The 25252-nt window shown below is 48.1% G+C and overlaps 9 protein-coding genes across 9 annotated transcripts; 4 read left to right on the top strand and 5 right to left on the bottom strand.

Annotated features, from left to right (window-relative positions):
- Positions 1-216: 216 nt before the first annotated feature.
- On the bottom strand, positions 217-1185 carry CTRU02_214972 (uncharacterized protein; the record flags this gene model as incomplete). The annotated part of the gene is made up of 2 exons (XM_036726517.1): positions 217-980; positions 1032-1185. The coding sequence occupies 2 exons, from the start codon at positions 1183-1185 to the stop codon at positions 217-219; spliced, it is 918 nt and encodes a 305-aa protein (XP_036581704.1).
- A 424-nt stretch (positions 1186-1609) lies between these two features.
- Positions 1610-2810, bottom strand: CTRU02_214971 (nadp-dependent alcohol dehydrogenase; the record flags this gene model as incomplete). Its single annotated transcript, XM_036726518.1, has 3 exons — positions 1610-1856; positions 1924-2572; positions 2621-2810. 3 exons carry the CDS (start codon positions 2808-2810, stop codon positions 1610-1612), a joined length of 1086 nt encoding a protein of 361 aa, XP_036581705.1.
- A 1847-nt stretch (positions 2811-4657) lies between these two features.
- On the top strand, positions 4658-6088 carry CTRU02_214970 (uncharacterized protein; the record flags this gene model as incomplete). Its single annotated transcript, XM_036726519.1, has 5 exons — positions 4658-4840; positions 4967-5233; positions 5343-5557; positions 5629-5739; positions 5797-6088. 5 exons carry the CDS (start codon positions 4658-4660, stop codon positions 6086-6088), a joined length of 1068 nt encoding a protein of 355 aa, XP_036581706.1.
- Positions 6089-8009: 1921 nt separating this feature from the next.
- Positions 8010-9588, bottom strand: CTRU02_214969 (uncharacterized protein; the record flags this gene model as incomplete). The annotated part of the gene is made up of 4 exons (XM_036726520.2): positions 8010-8597; positions 8656-8984; positions 9039-9170; positions 9240-9588. The coding sequence occupies 4 exons, from the start codon at positions 9586-9588 to the stop codon at positions 8010-8012; spliced, it is 1398 nt and encodes a 465-aa protein (XP_036581707.2).
- A 1398-nt stretch (positions 9589-10986) lies between these two features.
- CTRU02_214968 (ulp1 protease family protein) lies at positions 10987-13750 on the top strand (the record flags this gene model as incomplete). The annotated part of the gene is made up of 6 exons (XM_070206341.1): positions 10987-11032; positions 11154-11699; positions 11766-11968; positions 12017-12196; positions 12239-12505; positions 12560-13750. 6 exons carry the CDS (start codon positions 10987-10989, stop codon positions 13748-13750), a joined length of 2433 nt encoding a protein of 810 aa, XP_070059984.1.
- A 1918-nt stretch (positions 13751-15668) lies between these two features.
- CTRU02_214967 (uncharacterized protein) lies at positions 15669-15848 on the top strand (the record flags this gene model as incomplete). Its single annotated transcript, XM_036726522.1, has 1 exon — positions 15669-15848. The coding sequence occupies one exon, from the start codon at positions 15669-15671 to the stop codon at positions 15846-15848; it is 180 nt and encodes a 59-aa protein (XP_036581709.1).
- A 120-nt stretch (positions 15849-15968) lies between these two features.
- Positions 15969-17126, bottom strand: CTRU02_214966 (transposase; the record flags this gene model as incomplete). The annotated part of the gene is made up of 1 exon (XM_036726523.2): positions 15969-17126. One exon carries the CDS (start codon positions 17124-17126, stop codon positions 15969-15971), a length of 1158 nt encoding a protein of 385 aa, XP_036581710.2.
- Positions 17127-19595: 2469 nt separating this feature from the next.
- Positions 19596-21253, bottom strand: CTRU02_214965 (CFEM domain-containing protein; the record flags this gene model as incomplete). Its single annotated transcript, XM_036726524.1, has 6 exons — positions 19596-19959; positions 20015-20397; positions 20458-20525; positions 20584-20805; positions 20919-21054; positions 21128-21253. The coding sequence occupies 6 exons, from the start codon at positions 21251-21253 to the stop codon at positions 19596-19598; spliced, it is 1299 nt and encodes a 432-aa protein (XP_036581711.1).
- Positions 21254-22663: 1410 nt separating this feature from the next.
- CTRU02_214964 (GMC oxidoreductase) lies at positions 22664-24808 on the top strand (the record flags this gene model as incomplete). Its single annotated transcript, XM_036726525.1, has 3 exons — positions 22664-22713; positions 22780-23179; positions 23237-24808. 3 exons carry the CDS (start codon positions 22664-22666, stop codon positions 24806-24808), a joined length of 2022 nt encoding a protein of 673 aa, XP_036581712.1.
- Between the last annotated feature and the right edge of the window lie 444 nt (positions 24809-25252).

Here is a 25252-nt window from a genome sequence, read left to right as displayed (position 1 = left end):
TTCATGTATGAGTGATTCACAGCCCACCGCTGGCTGGAATGTTGTGGGAACGCAGGGATTAAATTCAATGGATAATTCAATGCTCATAGCCCGCGTGCCAATGTGCTTCACTTGGTGCAGCAATAGCAAAGGCTTAATTCTGTTTTAAACTCCCTGACGGCATGGCCTAGGCCCCCTTGTTAAACATTACATAATCGACATGAGTTACCAAACATGTTATGATTGCTTCCACTCTACTCCAAGTTCATCAGCGTTTACACAGATCCTTTTCTCTCCCCTCTTTGCTCTCCAATAATTTGTCGACTTCAGAATCTGCTCACACCCTTTTAGTAAGAAACCCCACTTCTTCAAAAATGCACCTGTCACCTCCCATCCGTCAACGTCCCATGGATTCTTTCCCCACGTTAATAGCGAGGGGCTATGGCTTTCGCCAGCACCGTCATCCTCCTCGGCAGGTTTCATTTCAACCATATCGTACCACAACTCGTCTTCATCAAACCGGTATGATAACACACAGCCCCGTAGTATGTTGTCCCTTAGTTGTGGAACGGGGAGCAGATCAATCCAGGGATGGTGCGGAACTTCGAGCTGAAGCTTCGTGGGCCGTAGGCTTTCGGGACATTGCGCAATCCCCTCGAACCCAGGACCAAGCAAGGGTCCATATTGACAAATGGGAGACATTGCGTCGCAAAACAGCCAGAGATGTGACAAGCCAAGAGCATGCGAATTCCCAGCCATGGCATTAAGGACGTTAACGTGTATCACGGTTGGTAAATGCTCAATACTGGGCGAACTGCGGAGAAAGCGAAGGTATGCCGCGTCAGCAAACTGGCGAAATGTATCCACCATGTTACTGGTAACAAAGCTGTCAATCTCGTCTGGTCTTCTTTCGGACGCGGCACGACTGGCGATGGTCATGACGTTCGAGGCTTGATCGACCAGGGGAGATTCCGACTTTACAAGGAGTCGCTTCCTTCTTCCTGCACATGGTCTGATTAATTTCCGTTGGACCCTTGGAATGACGTGCTTACGGGTTGCTCTCTGATTTAATCGGTTCTGCAGCTTTCTCCTCGAGCGTGTATTCGTCACGCCAGTCCAATCTTCGCCGGGGGCCCGGATCTCGTCTCGCTCGCGCATGGGAGCCAGGGTGATGGCATAGCCAAGATAGTCCTCAGTTGGTTCCATTTTCAGAGACAAGAAAAACTATACTACTTTGGCCAATGCAGATTAACGCTCAAGTCAGAGTCCAGATATATATGTCACCGGCTGACATGTGGCGCATGCAATCGGTTGAATTCCGACGCACTAGTTAGGTGTAAGAGTTTCTTGGCAATGTCAGCAGGTTGCATACTTCCAAAATAACTTGATTCGCTTGATACAAGACCGTGTGGGCCGAAATGGACATTTATGGCTAGTCAATAGCGAAGAGAGACAGGGATATCATGCTTAATTCCGTCGCTAAGTTCGTCACTTTCGTCAGCACGGAGCATTAGGTGGAAGCCACCAATGACAGAAATGCTTATTATGGCTTAATTTTTTAAGGCTGTGGTATTGTATATCGAGTGGAGGGTCTACATTTTCGTTCAGAGGTCGCGGCAAAGTGCACTACTCATGCATGCTTCTCGTTAACTAGGACATATCTGTACCGCGCCTTACCCTCCTCCATATCAACGATGGCCTGATTCGCGTCTGACATTGAGCGTGTCTGAATCCGTGGTTTGATGTTCTTTTTGACTGCAAAGTCCAGCATTTCATTTATCTGGTTAATGGATCCAATGTTACTGCCGCCGACTTTGATGCTGTTCATGATCAGAGTAAATGCACTAATCTCCGGCATCTTGCCTCCATCAGGTGCTCTGAGTATTGTTAGCCAGCAAGCTTCTTAAAAATGATACTGATTCATTTTCTCGTAGTAAGACTTACCCAACTTGAATGAACGATCCCTCCCACCTTAACAGCCTGAGATACCCCTCAAGAGGCATATCCGAGCTGGAAACAGTACAGATAATGAGATCGAGAGTACGTCGGTGTTTGGACGCCCACTTCACATCATCAGCTGTAGCAATATACTCATCCGCCCCGAGCGCAAGCGCATCGGCTTCTTTTGTACGTCGTCTTGAAATGGCCACCACCCGATCAGCGCCGAGAGCTTTGGCGAAAAGCACACCGAAGTGGCCCAGCCCACCGAGGCCGACGATGCCCACGCTCTTGCCTGGTCCGCAACCGTTATTCCTGAGCGGCGCATATACCGTGATGCCGCCACACAGCATTGGCGCAGCAGCCTCAGAAGACAGCCCGTCTGGGATCTTGACGACGAAACGGCCGTTGGTGCGGTTGTAATCCGCGTATCCACCCATAGACTTTCCCTCGTCATTGGGGTAAAATGAGCCGTATGTGTCGACGCGCTCCCGGGTGCATGCGTTTTCCTCGCCGCGAGAGCACTCTGGACAATCTGGACGAAGGCAGCTCCGGGCTTGGGCGCCGACACCTACTCGATCTCCAATACGGATGTGATTAACGTTGGCGCCCACGCGGACGGCCTTGCCGACGATTTCGTGGCCAACGCAACATGCTGTTAGGGTCAGTAAGGTCGGTCATTCTTACGGAGGAAGAAACGTACGGTACGCAGTTGCACCCCAACCTGAGCGAAGGGTATGTATGTCTGATCCACAGATGCCGCAGTGAGTGATCTGGATGTCGACGTCATTCTCGGTCCATTTCTTGGGCTCGAAAGGACCCCATTCCATTTTCCCGTTGGCGGACTCCGGGTTGTGGCCGAGCCATCCTTCAAACTTGTAGTCGGTTGCCATTCTGACCGTTCGAGTGTGAAAATTCAGCGTGGTTGATGGTATAAGAACCAGAAATATAAAGCCGGATGATCCGCAGGTTTTTGTAGGCGCTTGAGAATGGAGAAGAAGTCGATGATGAACCGGCTTTGATGCCGTGCGGGGTTTGTAAAGTTTGGGCTCTTTTGAAGATGTTGGAAGCCCGCAACGTAACTGGCTCAAGAGGACAGGGAGTTGATTGAGGAACAAGGCAAAGCCCCACTGAGCCGAGGAACCAACACAAATGTGGAGGAAAATGTCAGCCAAGTGCAGTTCTGGAGCTAGCTGCAGCGCTTCTGGGGAGTTGCACCGAGGCTTGGGATCATTCGGCTTGTCTTGATGCTCAAAGAGGAATGGCTCGAATGTTGCCCTTGCACGGATCGCAGACAGACTCTACCGCCTTATCCCGCACAACCTAACACAACAATGCTCCGGAAAGTCAGAATTGGAATTGCATTACCGACTTGACCGGGTTTAGTCAGGAAAATTAAAGTCTCATTTATTAGAGTCCTGGGTTTGCGCCCTGGACTGTGACGGACAGGCGGATTATCCATTCGGAATCAATCGCGCCAGATTGACTCTAGATCGCCTTAGATGGACAGGTTACGGATTGCGTCAGGGCTAATTAACATCTGAGCTTGGTATACTGATGCTTGTCGGCAATATGGGTTTCATTTACCCGGTGTAGATACACGCATTACATGAACTAGTGTTTACGATGAGGATTTGCAGGAGGATGATCTTCAACAACCGTAAAGTTCGTGTTCAATCAGCTTCTCCAACAGCATCGTCAGCACAAGGAGAACGAACACCATATAGTCTTCTGCTTGCATGTATGCCAGCAGCACTATTGAAAACCAGAGTACGACAACCTCATTGCCTTCCAAAGTCACAGTTTAAGATCGGTGTGATCCTGACACTAATTAAGAAGTAATGACGAGTTGATTAAATATAACAGTGTAGCATATGTCGCCATCTCAGCCCAGGCTAGTAATCAATAATATGTGTGTATTCCTCTTATCATCAGCTTGAAAATAGAGGAGAAAGACCTTGGACATCAGACAAGCAATTATTACCAAAATTGAATTCATCGGAAAAGCTCTGTCTTCAATCTAATCAGGTCATCCTGGCCGGCTCCGAACTCCGCGGCCATGCGTAACCCTTTCGATCCGTACCGCTGCTCGCACCAAGATGTCTTCCAACGGGCCGCCGGAGTTCCCAATCCAGCGAAGTCGCATGGTATATCTGGCATGCCCTACCTTGGCAACCTTCAGTCGTACCCCTCAGTATTGGCAAGGTTAGCCCTTGACAAGGCATCTGCTGCTGAAACCTTCCCGTTGGAAAAGCAAGCTATGACGCTAGGATGTCTCTGCGAATGGCTCGCGACAGAATAAAAGTATTGGCAATGGAACCTCACAGCAAGCGAGCACGTTGCAGCCTACCATGAATTGGGGGGTGTCACACTGCTAGCCTGGAAAAACTAACTTCGTTGAATTAGCCCGACAATGACTCGCCCGTACTTGTTATAGTATACTTTCCTAGGGTACCCGTAGACACAGACTTCGCGTCGCGTAGAAGTTTATGCCTTGACCCTAAACTCTGCCCATACTCAGAAGCATCGACCACCGGAAAGCCGTTTCAGAATGGCTTCTCCACACCATATAAGATTGGGAGCCCTTCTAGAGCCTTTCTAGAGGCCCTTGGGTCTTGGTTTTCTTTTGTTTGGTCTTTCGTTATCCACCCATCATTCGACGACAAATCCTACCTCATGGTGACAAGGAAGCCGCTCGGTCTCTTAAGTGCATCTGTCGGTCACTGGACTCGATCAAGGCATGGCTTCCACGACTCCCGAGATAACCCCCGCCTTTAGGGCCGAAAGTCGAGCGGGCGAGGTCTACACGGTACACATCATATTCTTCGTCCTCTCGATACTGTCGGTAATTGCACGTTTGGCCGCCGCACGAGTGTCAGGACGGAAGTTTACGTGGGATGACTGGCTGGCCGCGGCAAGCCTAGTAGGTTCTTTTTTCTGCTTAGCGCCCATTGAAATTTGGCGGTTGGTCTTTCATAGTAATCAAAACCCAATGGGCGGCTAAAGAAACAGCTATTGATTCTAATTGTGTTTTTTTTTTTTCAAACAGTTCTTCATCACCGGGGTTTTTGCGGGCACGATGATGTGGCTGCGATTCGGCCTGGGTAGACATGAAATTGTGGTCCTGGAAGAGGATCCTATGAACATCGTTTACTTCTACCAAACGATTTTCGCAAACGAGATACTGTATCCATTCGGATTGGCCACCGCGCGGCTATCGCTTGTCGTGCTATACCATCGAATTTTCGGCCTATTCAATGCGCGGTACTACTTGCACGGACTCATGGCCTTCATTATGGCGTGGGCAGTGTATGCTGTATGTTCTGATTTCTACTTTGGAGTTGTCGTAATTTCCGTTCATTTTCCTTGTTCTTGAAAGAAAGGGAGTAGCATGTCTGGGTAATTGCGTACTGACTGAGTCTTAGACGTTGCCACTGATATTGGCTTGTAAGCCAGTGTCAAATTTCTGGACGACACATAAAAACTGTATCGACATCTCCAAACTTTACATTAGCATCGCCGTTGGAAGCATTGTGACCGATTTCATACTTATAATACTGCCAATGCCGTACGCAGCAAGACTAAGGATGTCATGGTATAAGAAAGTGCTGCTTCTCATGTCTTTTGTGTTTGGAGGCTTGTGAGTGTATCCCCTATGCCGTACAGTGCGCATGTCTCCCAAGACGGAATGTGATATTGATCGTAGTATAGCAACTGCTTTATCACGATAATTCGGTTGGTGAAAGTATCGACATTCGACTACAAAGACCCAACTTGGGGAACGGTGGACCTGATGATTTGGACAGGTCTAGAGGCATACTGGTGAGTTCTCGTGTCTGTTTCCAGCATTTAGAAGTATATGCAAACAAGTCTGAATAGCGCTGTGATATGTTGTTGTCTGCCAACACTTCGACCATTGCTTCATTACAGACGGTCCGGAGAGCGTTCAGGACAGAACTCGGACGAAAATGTGAAGGACAGCGAGCCCAGTACAGAAGGCACTCTCACGCAGCAAGCAACGGAAGGACATGAGTTAAACGAACAACGACCAACCTTGCACCGTTCCGGGCGGCGCACACTTGAAGAACAGTTCAAGGACTTTGACTTTGGCACGACAACACTGAACGACCTACGAAGGTACGGTAGGGCTTCGGACTTTGATGATGATTGAAATGATAATATAGAGAAAAGAAAGTAGAGCAGAGTCATACTTTCAGACCATTTAAGCATAGATAGTTCCTAATATAATAGATACCCATACCCTCCTCTTGCTGGCCACGCCGTATAATTATTGGCAACATCCTAGTATCTATCATATTGTTGGCTTTGGGTACTTGAAAGAATCAAATTTTTCTGTCTATCGTGTTGATCTGATGGATTTCAATTACTAAGGATGCAAACTTCCGTTTCCCTTAAATGCCCTCACAAGGAACCCTATAAAGTGATTAAGCGACCCTTTGAGTCAAAGGACAAAAGAATGAGTTCGTCTGTTTGCGCCCGGGCCACTCAGCACAATATTCCGTTGCTAATTGCTTCGTCGGTAAGTACGTAAGACCTCAATTGACCTGGACGAAGTCATCTATGATTGGGTTAGCATGTACAAAACAGGCTAGCCGTACATACAAACTTCACATGCGTGATAGAATACCCGAAACCTAGTAGTGGCAAAGTTTAAAAGAAAAGTGACCGGCGACTTGTTGCTCGGACTGATGATTTAGGCTCACGTCTTGTTGTTTACACTTGAAAACACCTTGTCATGGCCTCGCTTGGGAAATCTAGGTGTATATGCTGAAAGTTAATACACCTAGGCGCCGAAGGCAAGCAAACCCTTGAAATTCCGTATGCAAAACTTCGGAAATAACTCCACAAAAGCTGTCAGCACAGGACTGGACGCGGCGTCTTATGCTTCTTCGCTCGGTCATTTTGGGCATTTTGTTGATACCCTACTCCGACTTCGTTTGCAGTCAAGACAGTTCCCCCGTCCTGCGGAGAAAGACATAAGATGGTTTAATTCGAAACTACCAGAAAGACTCATCGGACAATCTCATTTGCGATGCGTCCGAGCATGCAGCCGGATCACATGGCAACCCACTGACCCCCGACGACGTCTGAGCCTGTTACCCTGCTTATTTGAACTACTAATCTTACCTACATTGGGACTTTTTACATGCCTGATGCCAGCTTTCATTGAGCCACCCAAAATCCCCAGTGAAGTTGCCCTAGAATCGTGGTGTCAGCGATGGCGTACTGGTAGGTATATTCCGGTTTGAATCCACGATGTAAGTTGCTTTTGCATTTGTACGTTTTTCCGCAAACACAAGAAAACGTGGCGTTATATGAGACAATCAAAAGTCGAACACGGGCGAAACTGCCCCAGTTCTTGTTCTGTAGTTACCCCACGAAGCAAGTCGTCGTTTCACGGGCACGGACATGGCGGCGCATTTTTCTCCATGCCGAGCAGAGACGGGGCTGAAACAACATTCGAGCAGGAAGAAATCTCCGTGTTCTAGGCCTTTCATACTACTCTACATGGTGAAACATCGAAAGTTGACTTGTTCATACTCAATCCGTTGGATCTCACGATAGGTTGTCGTGTTGTACATACTTGAAGTTTTCGCGGTGTTTTCGTAATGCCACTGACGTGAAGTGAACCTCGAAGATTTTCCATCGGAGCCTCAGTAAAAACATCTCTACGTATGGGTGAAACTCTTCTGTTTGTCAACACTGCTAGGCTTGGCAAAAGGCCTGCCAAGTATGAATCTTGAGGAGGGGGTGGCCTTGGAGCAATTTGTGTAGCATCACTCAAAATTCAAATAGGCACAGGTCAGAGAGAATGGGCCACTTTTGAAAGACTGCTGTACCACAAGGTCAACAATCTGATGTTCTCTCAACTTTTGTACAGGACGTTGACAACCAGGAAAATGCTTTGTCTACGAGTGCTGTAATTAGAGAAGCATTATACTACTCTCTTATTGTTAAGCTAACGCTTTGCTAATATGTAGTTACACCTCTCTTGGCAGAACTTATGTAGAAGCAACCAGCTTACGGCAACATAGAGGAAGCTTCTCATCTGTTATAGACATCTGGTGCCGTCACAACGACCCTATGGTAATTGACCATTTCGGTATCATTTTGGGTTGTACCAATAACTCTTCGGCCACAGCCTGCAGGTCGTCTGTCTTCGGGGGTTCAACAATATTCGCCGCCTTCCAGTAGTCGTTCAAGGTCCTTGGGTCCAGATTTCGATCCAGACGGAGAGATATCTCATCCATCCACAAAGGATCCGGGTTCACACCTTGAAAAACGACAAATAGTTCCAGTCGACAGTACCGCTGCTTTCTGTGGCCAAGAGCTGCAAGTACCTTTCTGCAGAAAAACGGGAGGCATGGATTTATTCTCCGAAGGGCAGTGTCCCGACCGCCATTCAGCTCCCAATATTCCACTACCTTGCCAAGAGCGATCCAACTGAGTTCAAGTTCTGTTTTCCAACCATTCTGGTAGGGATTGCCGTCTTCTGTCACCACGTACAAGTTGACATTATATTGGTCATCTGTCTTGATAATGCGATGAGAAGTTATCGAGTGGATTCGGAAGGCTCCAAGGTTAAAGGTTTCACTGAGGGTTCGTAAAGGGTCGGCAGCCTGATCGGGATCTGGCTCTTGGAGCGGGTACTCGCATATCTAGATTCATTAGCTTAGCTGCAACTGAGTAGTTATAATTTTGTACGTTTGACGGTACCTTATCGATGACATTATGAGCTTCTGGTTCCATGTCGCGAGAGGATACAACGCTCATGGTGTCGGTCTTGGCCTGAGTTTTGTTTTTTGCTGGATTATTCGGAACGCGGAGAGTAACCATAAGTCGCTTTGGACTATTTAAAGGCCCAGATGGAGGTCCTTGGTCTTTAAGTTGCAACATCTGCTCGTGATGGGAGTGAAATCGATTAAGTCTGGATTGGGGACCAAGAGCATGGGATGCTAAGGTTGCCTGCTTTGGGGCGTCATTAGTGTCACAGAGACAATTCATGGTATCCAGCTGATCAATGTTGGTAGGTCTCTGAGATGTAACTAAGTATGAATTAACAAGAGCGGAATATGGGTTTACAAGCATAATGGACAAACCTAGATTCGGACTAGGCAAGGTAACAGCTCCTAGAGACTGACTGAGCTTGTGTGCTACCCAGCCATTGCTCCAATGCCCTGGTGGTGTGACCATGGCGCTGCGTCCCTGATACGCATTGGTTTCTAATTCACCTGGGTCTCCGCCAGTCGTATCACCGCCCTCCTAGGGACTGATTGACCTTTCCTGGCTCTGTCGCTCACTTGCAGGATCGGAGGAACCAGGGAAAGTGGGATGGACAGCCAAACGAGCCGACGGATTCGGTAACGGTGAGGACGTTGGCGACTGAATCGGGGGTGCTGGCCTTCGAAACAAGTTTAGTTTGCGTCTTTCCCAGGCCAGCTTCTCGGCCGCCGACTGCTGGGGATCTCTGAAGGGGTTCAATGCAGCAGGGTTATCGGCGTTAAAGTTTACCCTGCTGTGGAGGAGGGCTTGCGAGAGTCGATCATGATCTTGTTCTAGTGTTTCAAGCTCGTTGAAAGTTCTCTTTGAGGATGAAGACAAAGTCCCAGAAGAATCGACAGGCTTGTTGTTGCCGCTTTCGTTTGCCATCTTGAGGAATTGGGATGTAAGAGTAGTGTTGGATAGGCGGATGAAGACTCCGTATCGCGATCAGCAGCCAAAGAAGACACGCAGGCAGTACCAAATCGGCTATGGCCAAGTACCTTAGGTATCCATCGTTTGCAGGATGTGTCAAAAGGGGGAGTGGGAATTGGGCGATACGCAGTAGAATGGATGGATTGACTTCTCATCGACTTGACTTCAAAGCCGCCTCAGCTTCGGAAATAAATGTACTGACAAGTCAAAGGAGGAACCAGATCCTCAGTTGAGTAAAACGTCCAAGACTTAAGACTGTAAAGGAGTTGAGACTTTTTGAAAACTTCGTAGTGCAGTAGTCGTTTTATGAAGAGTGATGGAGGGAGGCAAGAGCTGAAAGGAAGAAAAGGCCTGCCTGCAAGCCCTAATGGAAGGCAATAGTGGAAGTGAGAAGCACCTGTCGTGTTCAACAAAGCCACAATGGTGCTTTTGGGTGGGGTTATTGTACCCAGAAATGGCAAGTGAGAGGTCAGGCAAGATTCAGTACCTTTGGGCATCGGAATAAATCTCAATGCAGTTTATAGTGATATATACTTGAGCGAATCGCAGCCGCAATATGGGCAATAGACAATACCAAGATATGTAAAGAGGCACATCAAAAAGCGACCAAGGATCGGCTGGGAACAATTCAAGGAAGCCTACTAAGACCACCTCGAGCGACCAGGGAAAGGAACAGAAACGTTACAACAGATCTTGAATCGCACCCAATTCAAGTCCAATTACACTCAGATTAATCAGAGAATTCCATTGTTTCAAGACAAACTATAGCTGCAGCTGGTCAAATGTCGCAAGTCTAACCTTTTTGCAGGCTGGGAAGCCACTATCCAATGTAATTCCTGTAAATGGGTCCTCCTGCAACACTCAGGATGACTGAAATACAACTCAAAAGCTAAACGGCAAAAAAATCCAAAAGATAATATTTCACCTAAGTTGGTACACCAATATCTACATATCATTTTCTTAGTCTGGGAATGCCTTCACATCTTGGAAGTGGGGCCCACAAATTGGTTCGTCGTATTGGTGGTTTGGGATTTTTAAGTATTTCACAATTGGAAGGCGCTTCCGCGTCAAGCTCGTTTCTGCCTGGTTTGGAGCTCTTTTTTCGTTCCTTCCTTGGAAGCTGCAGAATAAACGAGAAGAGGCTCTAACTTGGTTGCTGGTTGAAAGAGGCAACCGAGAAAAAAATCCCTTCCCCATCTCACACTTTTCCTTCTTAGACTCTTTTTTCCCTCATCACTCCTTTCACCTCTACACACAAGTGCATCCCGGATTTTCGCCCCAAAAATCAAGCTTTCTCCAACACTCAACTATCTACAGCAAGATTCGGCGGCCATTGTCGCAGCTACAGATCTGATGAGCCCTCCTGAGCAGCAAGCGGTTGGCCCTCCGGACGGCAAAGGTAAGTTCCTCTTTCAACGACTTTTGTTGCCATTCATTTTCTCTAATCCGAGACCCCTCGGTATAATTTATTCTCGTTATCGTTTCGAGGATCTTTTGCTGACTCCTTCACTCGCCGACAGACATCGAGGCAGACACTCAGCTCATGATGGCCTCCGTCGCAGAGCTGACGAAAAACCTTTTGGATCCGAAATCCAACCGACTTCACCTCCGTTACAGCATTCATGCCTTTTTTCGAAAGTTTAGGCCCAATTATGAAAGACATAAGATACTGGACGCATTCGATCCGAGGGTCAAAGATTTCGTCAAGGAGCTATGTGTTGAAGGTGACCGAGTCCAAGAGGAGGGCCGGATGAGGCGTTTCAAACAAGAGGTTGCCGACCATTGGAACATTACTCCCGAGGATCTAACCTCCATGTTTGAAGATAACAAAAGCCGTGTGTTTTTCGAGTATTTGGCCCGCGTATCCCGCAGGTACCCTCGTGAGGAAACTGTCAAGGCCCTTGAGGAAGCTCGTATGAGTCGAAGGTCAGGAAACACTAGCTTGGGCGTTTCCGCAAGAAGACCTTGGGCTCCAGCAGACGTCAACATGGCCGAGAAGATGCTGGAAGCGTTGGAATTAGAACACAAAGGGAAGGTTGGCACCGAGAAATCGTCTGATCAACATGGTAGGAAAATAAAAGACGTGCCATTTGTTTTCCTTTGTCTGTTAGGCTAACTGGTGCATTTGACAGTTCTCGGTTCGCAAAAAGCCAAGCATCCAATGTCTCCCTCGAGCCAAGCGCCTCATCACGATGGCAAGTCATCTGACGACGAAGAGGACATGTCCAGCAGTTTCAACTGGCCTGCGAACTCCCCACGAACACCCAGTCCACAAAAGTTCCATGCGGGCGTGGACTCAGAAACAGTTGGAACGATTGCGACAGGGAATTCAATGGTACGAAGCCTACCTTCTACCTTAGCTGACATTGCTAGCACCCAAAAGGGAACTTCGCCCTTGATCCGATACTCGTCGCGGCTGCGAGCTGCTAAGCAATCTAAGCAATCTCCCTTCAAATCTGACACCCAGGAATCTCATAAAAGCACACAGGCGAAGAATCTGGGAGAGAATGAAGACCAGCTGGAACAACAAAATGTGTCTGGTCTCTTTGATCAACAACACTCAGTACGTTCTCTTTCCACTGATCCAAGTCTCAGAAAACCCCAGACTTTTATCGAGTCTCTCATGGTGAATCAGGATGAGCCCAAGCTGAGCCGAAAGCGAACAATGAGAAGTCTTTCAGTCCACGGCACGGATGATTCGGTCGAATATCCGGAAGTAGCTACAAATCGCAAGCGAAGCAAAAGGAACAGCGAGGGCCCATCTCAGCACAGACATACCTCACCGCTGGTTCTGCTTGGTACCCCGAGCCTCAAGTCTGTCAGCTCTTCCGTGGCGGGGCGGAAGAAATATGACAAGAATGGTTCTCCAAAGGTCAGTCATTAGTGAACAACTATTTTGAGCGGCCTTACTAACGCTTCCGTTAAGAACAAGCCCCAGCTACAGGACACAGCACAAGATGATGAAGTGCAGGAAGCAGATGCCCAGCCATCGAATCAGCGATTGCCAGATGTTGACGACAACTCAAAATCAAAGGAAAACCACTTGCCACACGCGATGGCTTTGAAGACTTTGGCATCTGGACACAAGCTCGACGACGATGCCATCAATACATGTCTCCACTTGCTTGTCAGAGCGACGCGAATCAGAGATTTTCAGATGATTCCCAGCCTTTTTGCTGTGCCAGGAGCCCCGCCCCAGAAGTTCATCAAAACTTCCATCTCGAAAGCACGTGTGGTCATTGTGCCTTTACACCTCACCAGAAGTGGCCATTGGGTTCTCTCCATTTTCGACACTGAAGACCGACAAGTCGGTATCATCGACTCCCTTCCTACTCGCAATGGCCATGTCGCGGAGGAGCTCAATGAACTGTTGTTGTTCATCCTAGGGGCCTACTTTGGTGATGATACAGACTGGGAGATCAGCCATTTACCAGGTCCTCTGCAAGCCAACGACATCGACTGCGGATTGTTGCTTTTGGTGAATGCTCTATACCTCCTCACCGGTCAACCTGCGCCCGAGTCAGTCAATACTGAGTTCTGGAGACGAATCTTCATGGCATTTGGTGGATCGTCTGCACAAAAGCATTTCATATTGGACAACGTCAAAAACGAGACCCTGGCAATCTCAGATGTCGCACCAGAAATGCCGTCGCCAGGCACCAGTCTATTCTCGGAGAGTTACAGAGCGGCTGCCGCATCAATGGAGGAGTACCTGAAGCGCATGAAAAGCCGTGTACGAACTGCGCACCAGCAGAAACTTTCAATTCTACAAGAACATCAGAGAGCTGCCATCGGCGCCTTGAAGGTGATTGAAAAGCTTTTTCTTAGTCTCACAGAAGCGGAAAGGTCTGCGGAGTCAGGCAACTTGGATGCTGAGATCGCGAAAAGACGCGCCGTCCTGCAGGCAATGCGTGCAGTATCACCCGATAACCATGACCCCGAAGGGTCTTCATATCAAAAGCTACAAAGCAGTATTATCAAGCAAATGGAGAGAGATCGCATTTGCATCCAGCGCTCTGTCGAAAGACTAGGTGTCGCCATGACTTATGTACGACAAGCCAGCTCATACATCTCTCAACAGCTTGAGGGTATGCAGGAAGCATCTTCTCTTGACTGATTGCTTTGCTCAATTTCACATTTAACGACTTGACTTGGTGTGTCTCAGAGGCAAATGGGCACTGACTATGGTATACTAGTTGTGCGCGTACGCCGAAATGATTGCGTTTTAATTGAATGTGGGATTAGGATAGGCATGGAAAAGTGTTGGCGGTCATACCTGTTAATGCAAAACGGGTGATTAGCTGAGCAGGCTTTGAGTGGCACAGTCTTTGTACATAAGCAAGACAGAATGAAGTTTCCATCGTACTAGAATGCATCTCTCGGAGATGAAGTTGATGATGTATGCATAATAGGTTTACGTTTCAATGACTGTTTGGCCTTGGCGCTTCCACACTCTCATCAGTCGGGGGTTCAACCTCAAAGAATGTCAAGTGACTAGGAGATCAAGGTAGACAATCACAAGGAAGCAGCTGCGGTTTGCTTTCACTTTGATGAGTTCTTGTAAAAGCGGTGAGTCTACATATTAAAACAATTTGAGATTGATAGACGAGAGTAGGAGGTCGAGTGTGAGGCGAAAATTTGCAGTCTGCTCATTGGACCCATGAGGCTTTTGCATGTGTCTCATTACAAACATGGACGACCGAAAAATGATTTCTGATTCCCCCTTCGGCTTGACGAGTCAGTCGCCGAATATAAATGGAACCAGTGGCTTACGTAGAAAAAAAACCCGAATGTCCGTGTGGCTGGAGGTGATCTTGTAGCAGTTGGTTGGAATGATTATCCTCCTCCATTCTGCGCTGCGGATACTCATGCCGACCCCCCATGCAACGTTGTTAGCGTTTTCGCTACCAAAATTCTATCGCCCACTTCGTAGGCCGCCGGAGGGTCTCTCTCTGCCAGATTTGTGGCCTCAAGAGAACTGTTGGTGTGGCATTCAGACAGGAGAACAATGGTTTTTTTTGGTTTTTTTTGGTCAATTCTGTTTTCTTTCTCCAAACTTCCAGCAGGATTTGGAATGCAACTGTTTCAGGTGAATAATCGACGCCACTTGTTGAAGTAACATACGTAATTTATTTGAAAAATACGAATGGACAGCTTTGAGGAGCAATGTCACCAGAGCTACTGCGAAGACTGCGGAACCCGATGGGGTGGCCTGGCCTCGGCCGGAGATTCGGAACTGTCCCCGGCTCGGACCCTGTCGCGTACGGACCACATCCTCTCCGGTGGTTGGTTCGATCACGACATGGCCCGCTATAAATTGAACAGGATGCCATGGACCTGGATCCGGCTGTCAGACGCAGAAACGTCGCCCTCCATTCTGTGCGCTCGCATCCAATAAGGAGACCGTCACCGAGTGCAATGGAGGAGTAACTCCGCAGGGACTAACCCATCTGCGCTTCCGGCAATTTTGACCGTTGGGAAACGTTGAACTGGGATTGGATGCCTCCATCCACACAACGCATTCGAATGGAGGAGAAAGGGAGACAACGTGCGGGGATGATGGGTCCTTTGATAGGGGGTTGAAGACTGGAGCCTCATTTCGCTAGATTGGAAATTGGAGCCGATGGCCGGGGGGGGGGGTATGGTTTTTTACACTACGAGGTAGTTAGAGGCGGCTTCTCCCTTTTCAACGGTCCAAACACGAACCTCTCCGTGGTCGCTGCGCCTGCGATCTACAAGGGTATATACGGCCCGGACTCGAGCTATTGCGGATCGAATTTCCGTGGAGAACGTCCTCGTCTCTCTTGGGGGGAAAAAGAAAAAAAAAACTTGTCACTGTAAACTTTATTGTTTTCGAGCAAGCTGGATAATCCTGCAAGTAACTACCAGTAAGTTGTTTTCTTAGCAAAGTTTCACAGGTCACAAGTCTGGGTTAGACGCGTCCGCGAGCTACCTTAGTCCGCGTTGTTGACATTCGACAGTTCCGCCACCCACAAATCCCCCCCCCCCCTCCGCTGTCCTTAATCTCCATCGCCATGTCCGCTACTCCCGACAACGAGCCCTTGCGGCAGGACGAGAGATCGCGCTGCTGGGCCACAAACGTTGAGGAAGAAGAGTCTGAGAGCCAGCCCAGCGAAGGCGGTTTCTTGGCAGGTATCACTGTTACCACTGAGATCTCCATCAGCGATGTATGTTTTCGACCCGGGACCGTCTGAAACTTCCAGTTTTGTATGGAACTGACGGGCGTTTTAACGTCGCACACCCACTTCTCGCACACCCCCACATTTCGCACACCCATAAATTGGGTCATCATGAGGTATTCATCAACTTCATAACTATAAGTCTGATTCGTCTCCTGCAACTGTGATACTATCGCCAGTTTTAATAGGTAATTCAGGCTCGCTAGATTCATCTGAGCTATCCTCAATTTCGCCAGCCTCAATTTGGGCTTTGTGAATTGCCTCAATGTTGGCAAACTTCGAATTTGGGCTCATTTGGACCTTACGCCGCTTCCGTACCATTCCAGCCTCAACTTCTGCTTCCAACATTGCAATCTTCTTCTCTGCTGTAGCCAATTGATAGTCCTTTTCATCAAATCCCTTTTGAACCTTCCGAAACAACAGTCGCTGCGTTTGCTGATCTTTATCCAACTTGCTGAATAAGCTAAGTTGATCATATAGATCAACTGTCTTCTTGGGCGTTGACCAGGCTACTATGGATGTAGCAGATGCCCAGTTTTCGTCTTTTCCACCATCAGAGGCCCTCATAGGCGTAGAATAGCCTGGCTTTGAGGGCTTGGAAGCATTCTCAAGCAGTAGAGGGCTCATGAGCGGTCGAGCTATCGAAATGGGCCATAGTCCTGTTGCTTTCCAGCCGCTTCTGATATTCTTGCTTGAAAATGCCATCTGGCGTGCTTTTCCATAGCAGGTAAGAAAGTTCCGTTTGCCTACAACTGTAGAATCGTTGTGTTGAATGAGGTATCCAAGCTCTTTTCGATAGGTCGCCTTGAGAGGCCCAAAGACTGCTTGGTCTAGAGGTTGGAGAACGTGGGATGTATGTGGCGGTAGGAAAAGGAGATATATCTTGTGTTTATAACAGAGATACATAAATTCTGTTGTTTCATGACTGCCATGACCGTCTAGGATCAATAGTCTCTGCTCAGAGGGATGATCAGGCTTAGTCAGAGGGATAAAGATGTTCTCAAGCCATTCCACAGCTGTAGAGTCTGAAGTCCAGCCATTCTCAGTTGCTGTGAACTTCCAACCACTGTAAATATCACGTTTATGGATATCAAGAGGAAACCATTGTTGTTGAACCGATTTCCCTCGATAAATAACAAGTGGAGGAAGCGCCTGACCAGTTGCAGAGACACACTCAAGCATAGTTGTCCAAGCCCGAGACCCAGGCTGTTTTTTTCGCATTGATGAGCTTTCTGATGATCCCAGTACTAAGCCATTTGATCCTCTGCCTTCTAGGATACCAGTTTCATCCATGTTATAGCGATGATGTGGTTTGATCGCCTTGATCTCTGGAAGGGCGAGTTGTTGAAACCATTGCCTGATTACATTAGTTGAGGCCCCATTGACACGCTTAGAATCGATGGCTCTAGCTCTATGAACCTTGATTGATGGATTTCTCTTAATAAAGAACTGAATCCAGTTTCTCCCAAGTGGCTGGGTAGTGCCTCTGATGTCTAGGATTCGCTGGGCAAATTCCTTGAGTTGTTGATGTGTTGGCGGCAGCCCTAACGCCGCCTGGATACGCACCCATTCAGCTAAGTGACTTTCCTGTGCTGGAGATAGCTTCTGGAAGCTAGAGAAAGCTACATTTCTTGCCTGTGAACCCTTTAATCGAGACTGGAGGGTTGATGGTGGAATTCCAGCATCATGAGCTGCCTTTCGGACACTCTGCCCACTTGCAACTGCATTGAGAGCTTGATTGACTTCTGTTTCCGTATACTGGCCCATTAAGCGTATAAGAGTAACTATTCAAAGAATTATAATAATCGCTGTAAAAGTGGTGAAGATATTAAAGAATGTTGAAGAGGGTAAAATTCTACATGAGCGATTTATGGGTGTGCGAAATGTGGGGGTGTGCGAGAAGTGGGTGTGCGACGTTAGCATGACGATGCCACTGTGACAACGACGACTATTGACGGCGCGGATGGCGCTGACGAAGCGAAGGAGGAAAACAGTTGAAGTTGGAAGGCGGAGGAGGGTTCGAAGTGAAGCTCCGCGCGGGGGTTGGCCAGCTCTTTTTGTGTTTTTTTTTTTTTTTTTTTGTGCTCATGGCATATTTGCGACGGATTGCTGGCGTTTATCGGCATCGCGACGACGACGGATTGGGTTTATTTTCCTTCTTTTTCGGTTACTTAGAACCTTGGTAATTGGCAGGCATCATACTGTCCTGAAGACTTTTGATTCTGCATCGTCGCAAGTTCGGCGCCCCCCGTGTGGCCATCCATATGACACAGACGGAAGGCTGGTGATTGTATTTGTTGTCCCAATATGTTTGAGCAAATACGTTTTGGTTTCTTTGAACAGATTCGCAACAGTTTTCCAAGTTTTAGACTGTCCTCCCTTTGGCGCGAGTCGACATCAACAAACGCTAATTGGCTACTTGAGGATCAAGTCTATGATTGCTGTCCAGACACACTAGAGCTGTCTTCTTTCACAAACGTCAGGTCATAATTGCAGCCAAAACTCTTTTGTTTATTGGTCAAGTCTACAGCTCCGGTGTCGATCCCAATAAACTTGTTTGCGCACACATTCGGCCGTGTGACTTTACTTTGTCAGGTACATTATGTATTTACCTTTGTCGGTAATGTAGACGTGAGCAGCTCCGGGCTTCCGCTTGTTTCATATTTCATTCGTTGCTACGACAGTTTAGCATTCTTCCAGAGGGCATTCGCTGTAACGGCACATATGTTTCAACTTTCATGTGTCTTTCAGTGTGGTTAACGCAGAGCTTGGTATATTACTCAACCGAATTGTAGTAAGCCCAAAACTTCAGGTAATAGCATGCCGATCCTGAGTTTCCGGGTTTGAGCATTAGTGTACGCTACAGAGGTATTTGACGATTTTATCATGCAGTACACCGCCAGTTGATTCCATCAGGCCGTTCTATATCTCTGGCGGCAGGACGGCGGAAGGGCATAAGCGAAGCAGCTTCGACAATCCAGAGATACCTGGTTTTCATCCTTAGCGTCGAGAAGGAGCACGTATCGACAAGTAGATAATTGGAGAAACGCGGATTATTGACCTTGAGTTTTGTCACTGATTCTGAGTTAGGACATAGTTAACGATGTGACAGCTGTATCTTGTATACCTTCTTCTAGGTAGTTCCGCCGCGGCGATGTTGAATATTAAGATGAATTATTATACTCTGACTTAGCCTTGAGCTATTTGTAACTGTCATTATTCATGTTTTTTTTTAAGACATGAAATACTGACTGGCCAGGTCTCCCTGAGCACTCGGTCCGAATAACGCATTCCTGTTTGAAACAGGTTGAATGACGTTACAAACTTTTGTTCTTTGATTCAAACTTTCTGTGTATAGTGCGTCTTTCCATTCTCTTGCCTGGCTTCCTCCATTGGCACAGGGCTACCATATGTCTTTATCGCTCCCGAGCTGTATAGCTCATTACCAAAATTGATTACGGGGTAATGTTTCCATGAGGCCACTGTGTCCCTTATAGATGAGAACCTGCGGCTAGCGACTGAGAATATGAATAAGGCGACATGGCCACCCACTGTTGCTCCAAACAGTCGTATGGGCTGTGCCACTGAAGTCGCATACGAGAGGGGTGACTGGGTGTTTGTCGGTAAGGAATTATTTGGTGCAACAGTCGGAAGTAAATGGACGATAGACCTGGTTTAGGAAGCGGCCTTCTTTTGAGCATACCATCACCTGAGGAGTATCTTGAAAGATTTTGTGATGCTCACAAACCCCTGGTTCCGCCCCTAGGTCCATCTCTGACCCTTGGCACTTTCCACGTCCGTGAGAAGGATGAACTCAGCCTCTGATCGCTTCCCGGAGAGACGGTGTGCGATAGTACTCGAACCTGACACCGTGGTTCCTCCGGATTTTGAGCTTCCATAGCTGGAGGAGCCTCCCACCAATTTAGCCTTTGCCGTTGACAGCGAAGGCGCCTTCGAGCGAATGGTGGAGAAGAGTTTGTAGACTGCGGGGAGAGATGCCGTGATGATGCCTGCATAGAGTTCGATAGTACTCCAGTAAGCGGCATCTACATAGTCATAAGTGATATTTTGGGAGCTCGCAAAGGTGACGAGGGTATGAAGACGGATGATACTGGCGATTGTGACGCTAAAAAAAACTTGTCAGTCTCGACTCTTATTCGAGGTTTGCTTGGTAGACTTACAAGACTCCCATAGAGATGACACCCATGACCATCAGCTTTTTCTTGAGCGGCATCTGCAACAGGTACAGCTGGTGCAGTGGCAGTATTAGGATGATGAGGTCCAGCACGATGTTGAATGCTGCACTCAGCCATCCCTGGAGGTGAATGTTGTTGCAGCGACCAAGATGGTCCTCCTCTAATTGCAACCATGCGTGATTGATCGGCCAACATTGGAAGAGTGTAGCAAAAATAAATGCAACAGCGTAGGCCAAACAGAGGCCTATAGTGACCCAGATTCCTTTACCGACGTTATTGTGCGAGAAGACACGGTGAAGGAAGAGTAAAATGGAGATCTTGTTCATGGTCTGAGCTGCAAAATAGAAAAGTTCGCCGAGAAAGTAATACTGTGACATCCTATCAGTTGCTGGCCAATAATCGGAGGATCTTGATTCGGCACTACTTACAAAGAGCACATTCTCAATGTTCTTCAGGGGTAACGTCCAAATATCTTTTCCCAGGCCATTGTCCGACACTAGCCAAAGCAGTCAGTACCAATCACTTTGAGCCTTACTGCAATAAGGAACACTAACATGTGAATGCGAAGACGGTAGGTGGAATAGTGAGGATGACGCAAGCTGTAATCGTCCAATCATCCCAGCTCAGTTCGCGTCCAGATCCAGGCATGGCAGAGCAAAGTCGGAGAACATAGACAATGAAAGCTAGTCCGAAGCCAACACCGGCGACGAGGGGTGGTTTGAGCCTTTCATCCCGCACTGGAAGACCGCACATGGTCGCAGAGCCATTCTTGGTTTCTAAGTAGTGGAGCAGCAAGTGTCAGTACTTTTCTTAAGGTATACTTGCTTGTTTGTTTTGGCGTGATGTGTATGGAAAAGTGAGGGCCCGTTCAGCAGGAGTGAGAACATACTGAGTGCATCTTCAAAATTGCAGCCTTGCTGGACGCAGGTGCTAAGCCCTGCATTAAGCTCGACGTTGGTACAGAGGCATGTAGTATCTGTAAGTTTACAGCCTGATGTTGGCACAAGCTTTGTAAGGCAGACGAGCTAATAGAAGTAAGTGAATGATCAGCAAACACCATCTCGACGCTAGTGATATAGTGAGACATGGCCGACTTACTGCACATTCTGGGTATAGCTTCTTTGCCTTGGCCAGAGCTTCTGCGGCTGTTGGTGTACTTTGCGCAGTCACATTAGAAATCATGAGAGCGGTGGCAAATGCCACCAACATCTGAGAAAAATGCATGGCGCTGAACTTGAAGATGCTCGAGCCAGCGTGATGAACTTGGCGTCACCACAGAGACACACTCTTCCTGTTTTAATATGTACGACAAAAAGCGCAACCTGTCGAAAAATAGGAAAAAGCGTGCTTGAAGACTTTTAAATCCCCTGTCATACTTTTTGTTTATGGGCTCGTTAATCATCTCGTCGATGCAACATGAGTTTTGTCGTCCCGGGGTGCTGGGCTCATGGCACCATCTTCAAATCCCTATACTCTCTCCTTGCCCAGACAAACGAGTCATTCTACATCCGTCTACTTATCCATGATCTGCTTAGATCGTCATCCGGCCCATGAGCTAGGCAGCTTCAGATAGCCCCGCCCGGCAGATGAGAGAACTTGACGCTCTAGCATGTTGAAGAGCATGGCACGGAAGACGGCACCCAGCAGTCTGGGTCGACAGGTTGGCGGCGGAAGATGCCGTTTAACACTCTGTATAGTATGGTAAGGCACGTTCTTGGGCGGCTAGACCGCCATGGAAGATGATCCACGTGGACCAGGATATGCCCGGCAGTTGGGAAAATAAGGACTCAGCGGGCATAGATTTATTTTCCCGACTTTCCCATTCGGGGGCGAGCTACAGGGTTACAAAAGTCACAAGATTCCTATACCGGCCAATGAGCCCCTGCTAGATCATGAAGGGAGCTCAAATTGTGTGGTGTTCTCATGCCAGTAAGAGTGGGATCGCCGGTCGTCTCCACTGGGATCATCCCCGCCTCAGCGAGAACGCAAATTTTGGTGTGCTGTCACTTTATCAACACCATCAAGTTATAAATCTTCCTATATTGATACTATCAACTTAGCATCGAGTCGTTTAGGATGGCTCAACAGCACCCGAGTTTTAATGCATTCTTACAATTGGATTTGTAGTAACGTCTCTCGAACACGCAAAAGTCGCGCGATGGACTGAGGTGTGCACACAGCGGACACATGAATCGCACCCTAAGCGTGAACCCACGGCTTCGGGCCCTACTCGGAAGTTTTTAGCAAGGGTTGATGCACGTCCTCATTACGAATTCGATCCTTGTTCATGAGGGTATGCAGACTTCGCCTAACGCCATGTCATAAGTGGAAAAGAACTAGGCAGATCAGGAGTTGCTACATCAATCTGCGAATGAAAGTCTGTGGCTGCCGTAAGATTGAGAACTGCTTCCTGGTGGATATTTGGCTGACATTATCGAGCAAGGTTACCGCCAGCCGTACTTAACATTCACTCCAATACCATTCGCCTGAATCTTGGTGTTTGCATCAAACCTACCATCCCACAGCCTTTCGGCGTTCGTCACTCTTTTATGTTCGTAATTTTCTAGACTTCTAAACTTATTGTTTATTTTCAAAGCTTTCTTTTCAGTTGTAGTGGATATACATATTGCTGCTATGAAGTTTCTAACGCCGGCTCTGGCGCTTTTCGCGGCTGCGAATGCAGCGTGAGTTTCCTCATCCACGTACATCCCCCATCAGCGATGTGGTCTTAACACGTTTTAAAACGACAGATTCGACCAACCTCTTGGCCCAACCCTCAATGCTACAGGCCCCGTGGCCAATTCTACCTATGACTATGTGGTCGTTGGCTCAGGCCCTGGCGGCGCGCCTCTTGCCGCTCGTCTAGCCATGGAAGGCTACAGCGTTCTTCTTGTCGAAGCAGGAGAAGATAGAGGACAAGATCCAGCGGTCCAAGTGCCAGCTTTACACGTCCTGGCGTCTCAGCACGAGCCGATCGCCTGGGACTACTTTGTTAACCACTACTCTGATCCCGAACAGGCCAAGAGGGATAGCAAGATGTCTTACCGAAAGCCAGATGGGGAAGTTTATGTTGGCCTTAACCCTCCTGCAGGATCTGAGCCTTTGGGTATCCTATACCCGCGTGTGGGAGCTCTTGGCGGCTGCTCTCAGGTAAGACTTATCAGTACTTGAACATTTGTGGAGAATAACTCACAACTTTTGTCTTAGCACAACGCTCTTGTAACGATACTGCCCCAAGATAGCGATTGGAACAACATTGCGGCCATGACCGGCGACAGCTCATGGGAGGCCTCCAAGATGAGGGAGTATTACAAAAAGCTTGAAAAGTGCCATTATCTCCCTGGTGGTCTCGATAGCAGCGTACACGGATACGATGGATGGCTGGAGACGCAGACCACCCCTGCCGTTCTGATTGTACAAGACCCGAAGGTGCTTTCTCTTGTTCTCGCTGCTGCTACCACCATGGGAAAGTCCCTTCTAGGCAAGGTTGTCAGCACTGTTACCGGACTTCTTGAAATCCTTGCTCTCGATGTCAACAACGATTCGCCTAGCCGTGATGCTGGCGAAGACATCTATCAAATCCCGCTTTCCATGAAGGACCCTTCCTTCACGCGCTCGTCCCCTCGAGACTTTATCTTTGATGTCGCAACGGCCACAAACGACGATGGGTCCAGGAAGTACAAGTTGGACGTGGCACTGAATACTCTTGTGACCAAGATCAATTTTGACGAGACAGGAGCTAAGCCCAAGGCAACTGGCGTTGAATACCTAGTCGGAAAGAGCCTCTACCGAGCCGATCCCCGTGCCACCAAGGAAGACGGCGGTATTCCCGGTCGTGTGTTTGCCAGCAGAGAAGTAATCGTCTCTGCTGGTGCGTTCAATACTCCTCAACTCCTCAAGCTAAGTGGTATTGGTCCAGCCTCAGAGCTTCAATCTTTCGACATTCCAGTGGTCAAAGACCTTCCCGGTGTTGGTGGCAATATGCAAGATCGTTACGAGGTCGGCATCGTGGGTAAGGCACCAACCGACTTCACCTTGCTTAAGAAGTGCACCTTCTTGGACATGAATGGCACCCATGATGGGCAGGATCCGTGCTTTGATCAATGGCAGGACGGCATCGGTGGTCTCAAGGGTGGCTACACAACCAATGGTATCGCATTCGGCTACTTTAAGCACTCCTCAGTAGCAGAGAACGGCAACCCGGACCTCTTCCTTGGCGGCGTGCCAGCGTACTTCTCCGGCTACTTCCCCAACTATGCAGAGCATGCGCTGGCTGACCTGAGCGTCTGGACGTGGCTGACACTCAAGGGCCACAGTCGTAACAACGCCGGTGTTGTCAATCTCACAAGCGCCAACCCACGAGACACCCCCAATATCACCTTTCACAGTCTATTTGAGGGTGTCGGTGGCGAAGAGGACCTCCAAGCCGTATATGAGGGTATGAAGTATGGTATTGAGGCCTTTGAGAATTTGATTCCGCTCGACGGTGCCTTTGAGCGTATCTGGCCTCCCAAGGAAATCTCCTCCGAGGCTGACCTTAAGCGCTTTGCCCAGGACGAAGCCTGGGGTCATCATGCCAGCTGTACCTGTCCAATTGGAGCAGATGATGACGATCTCGCTGTTCTTGACTCTAACTTCAAGGTGCGCGGAGTTGATGGACTGAGAGTCGTAGATGCCTCTATTTTCAACAAGATTCCCGGGTTCTACATCATGTTGTCTATCTTGATGGCAAGCGAGAAAGCGGCAGACGTAATTATCGCAGAGGCACAGAATGCGTAATTCAACCTTCAAGATACCATATGTATTTAGATTATGGTTGATTTGTTATATATACTCCGCATACTTAGCAACAAAGTCTTTGTGACCCACAGAGAGATATAGGTATACTGTGTTCTCGCCGTAACCAACATTATAGGACCGTTAACGTCAGCATCATATAGAGAATATAAGAATGCTTGTAAACCGACATGATAGTAAAAACACGTCGTAAATGAGGATCGGCTATGACTTCTGCGCGTGGCATCCGTATTGGTTTCTCTGCTCATGAGCACATTTCATCACCGGGACCCAAGCACCCACCTGATGTAACATGTTTGCCTCAAAAAGCTCAGAGGCCCCATCAACCAGCGCACATCACTAGCGCGCATGATGTAAATCTCATTTTGCATCTTGGCAGTCTAGGCTTGAAGAAGAGCTAACCAATTTTGCAATCTACAAGCAAGT

This window comes from Colletotrichum truncatum (assembly GCF_014235925.2).
Source record: "Colletotrichum truncatum strain CMES1059 chromosome Unknown Contig_0012, whole genome shotgun sequence".
Lineage (NCBI taxonomy): Eukaryota > Fungi > Ascomycota > Sordariomycetes > Glomerellales > Glomerellaceae > Colletotrichum > Colletotrichum truncatum.
This window is presented reverse-complemented; position numbering and strand designations above follow the sequence as displayed.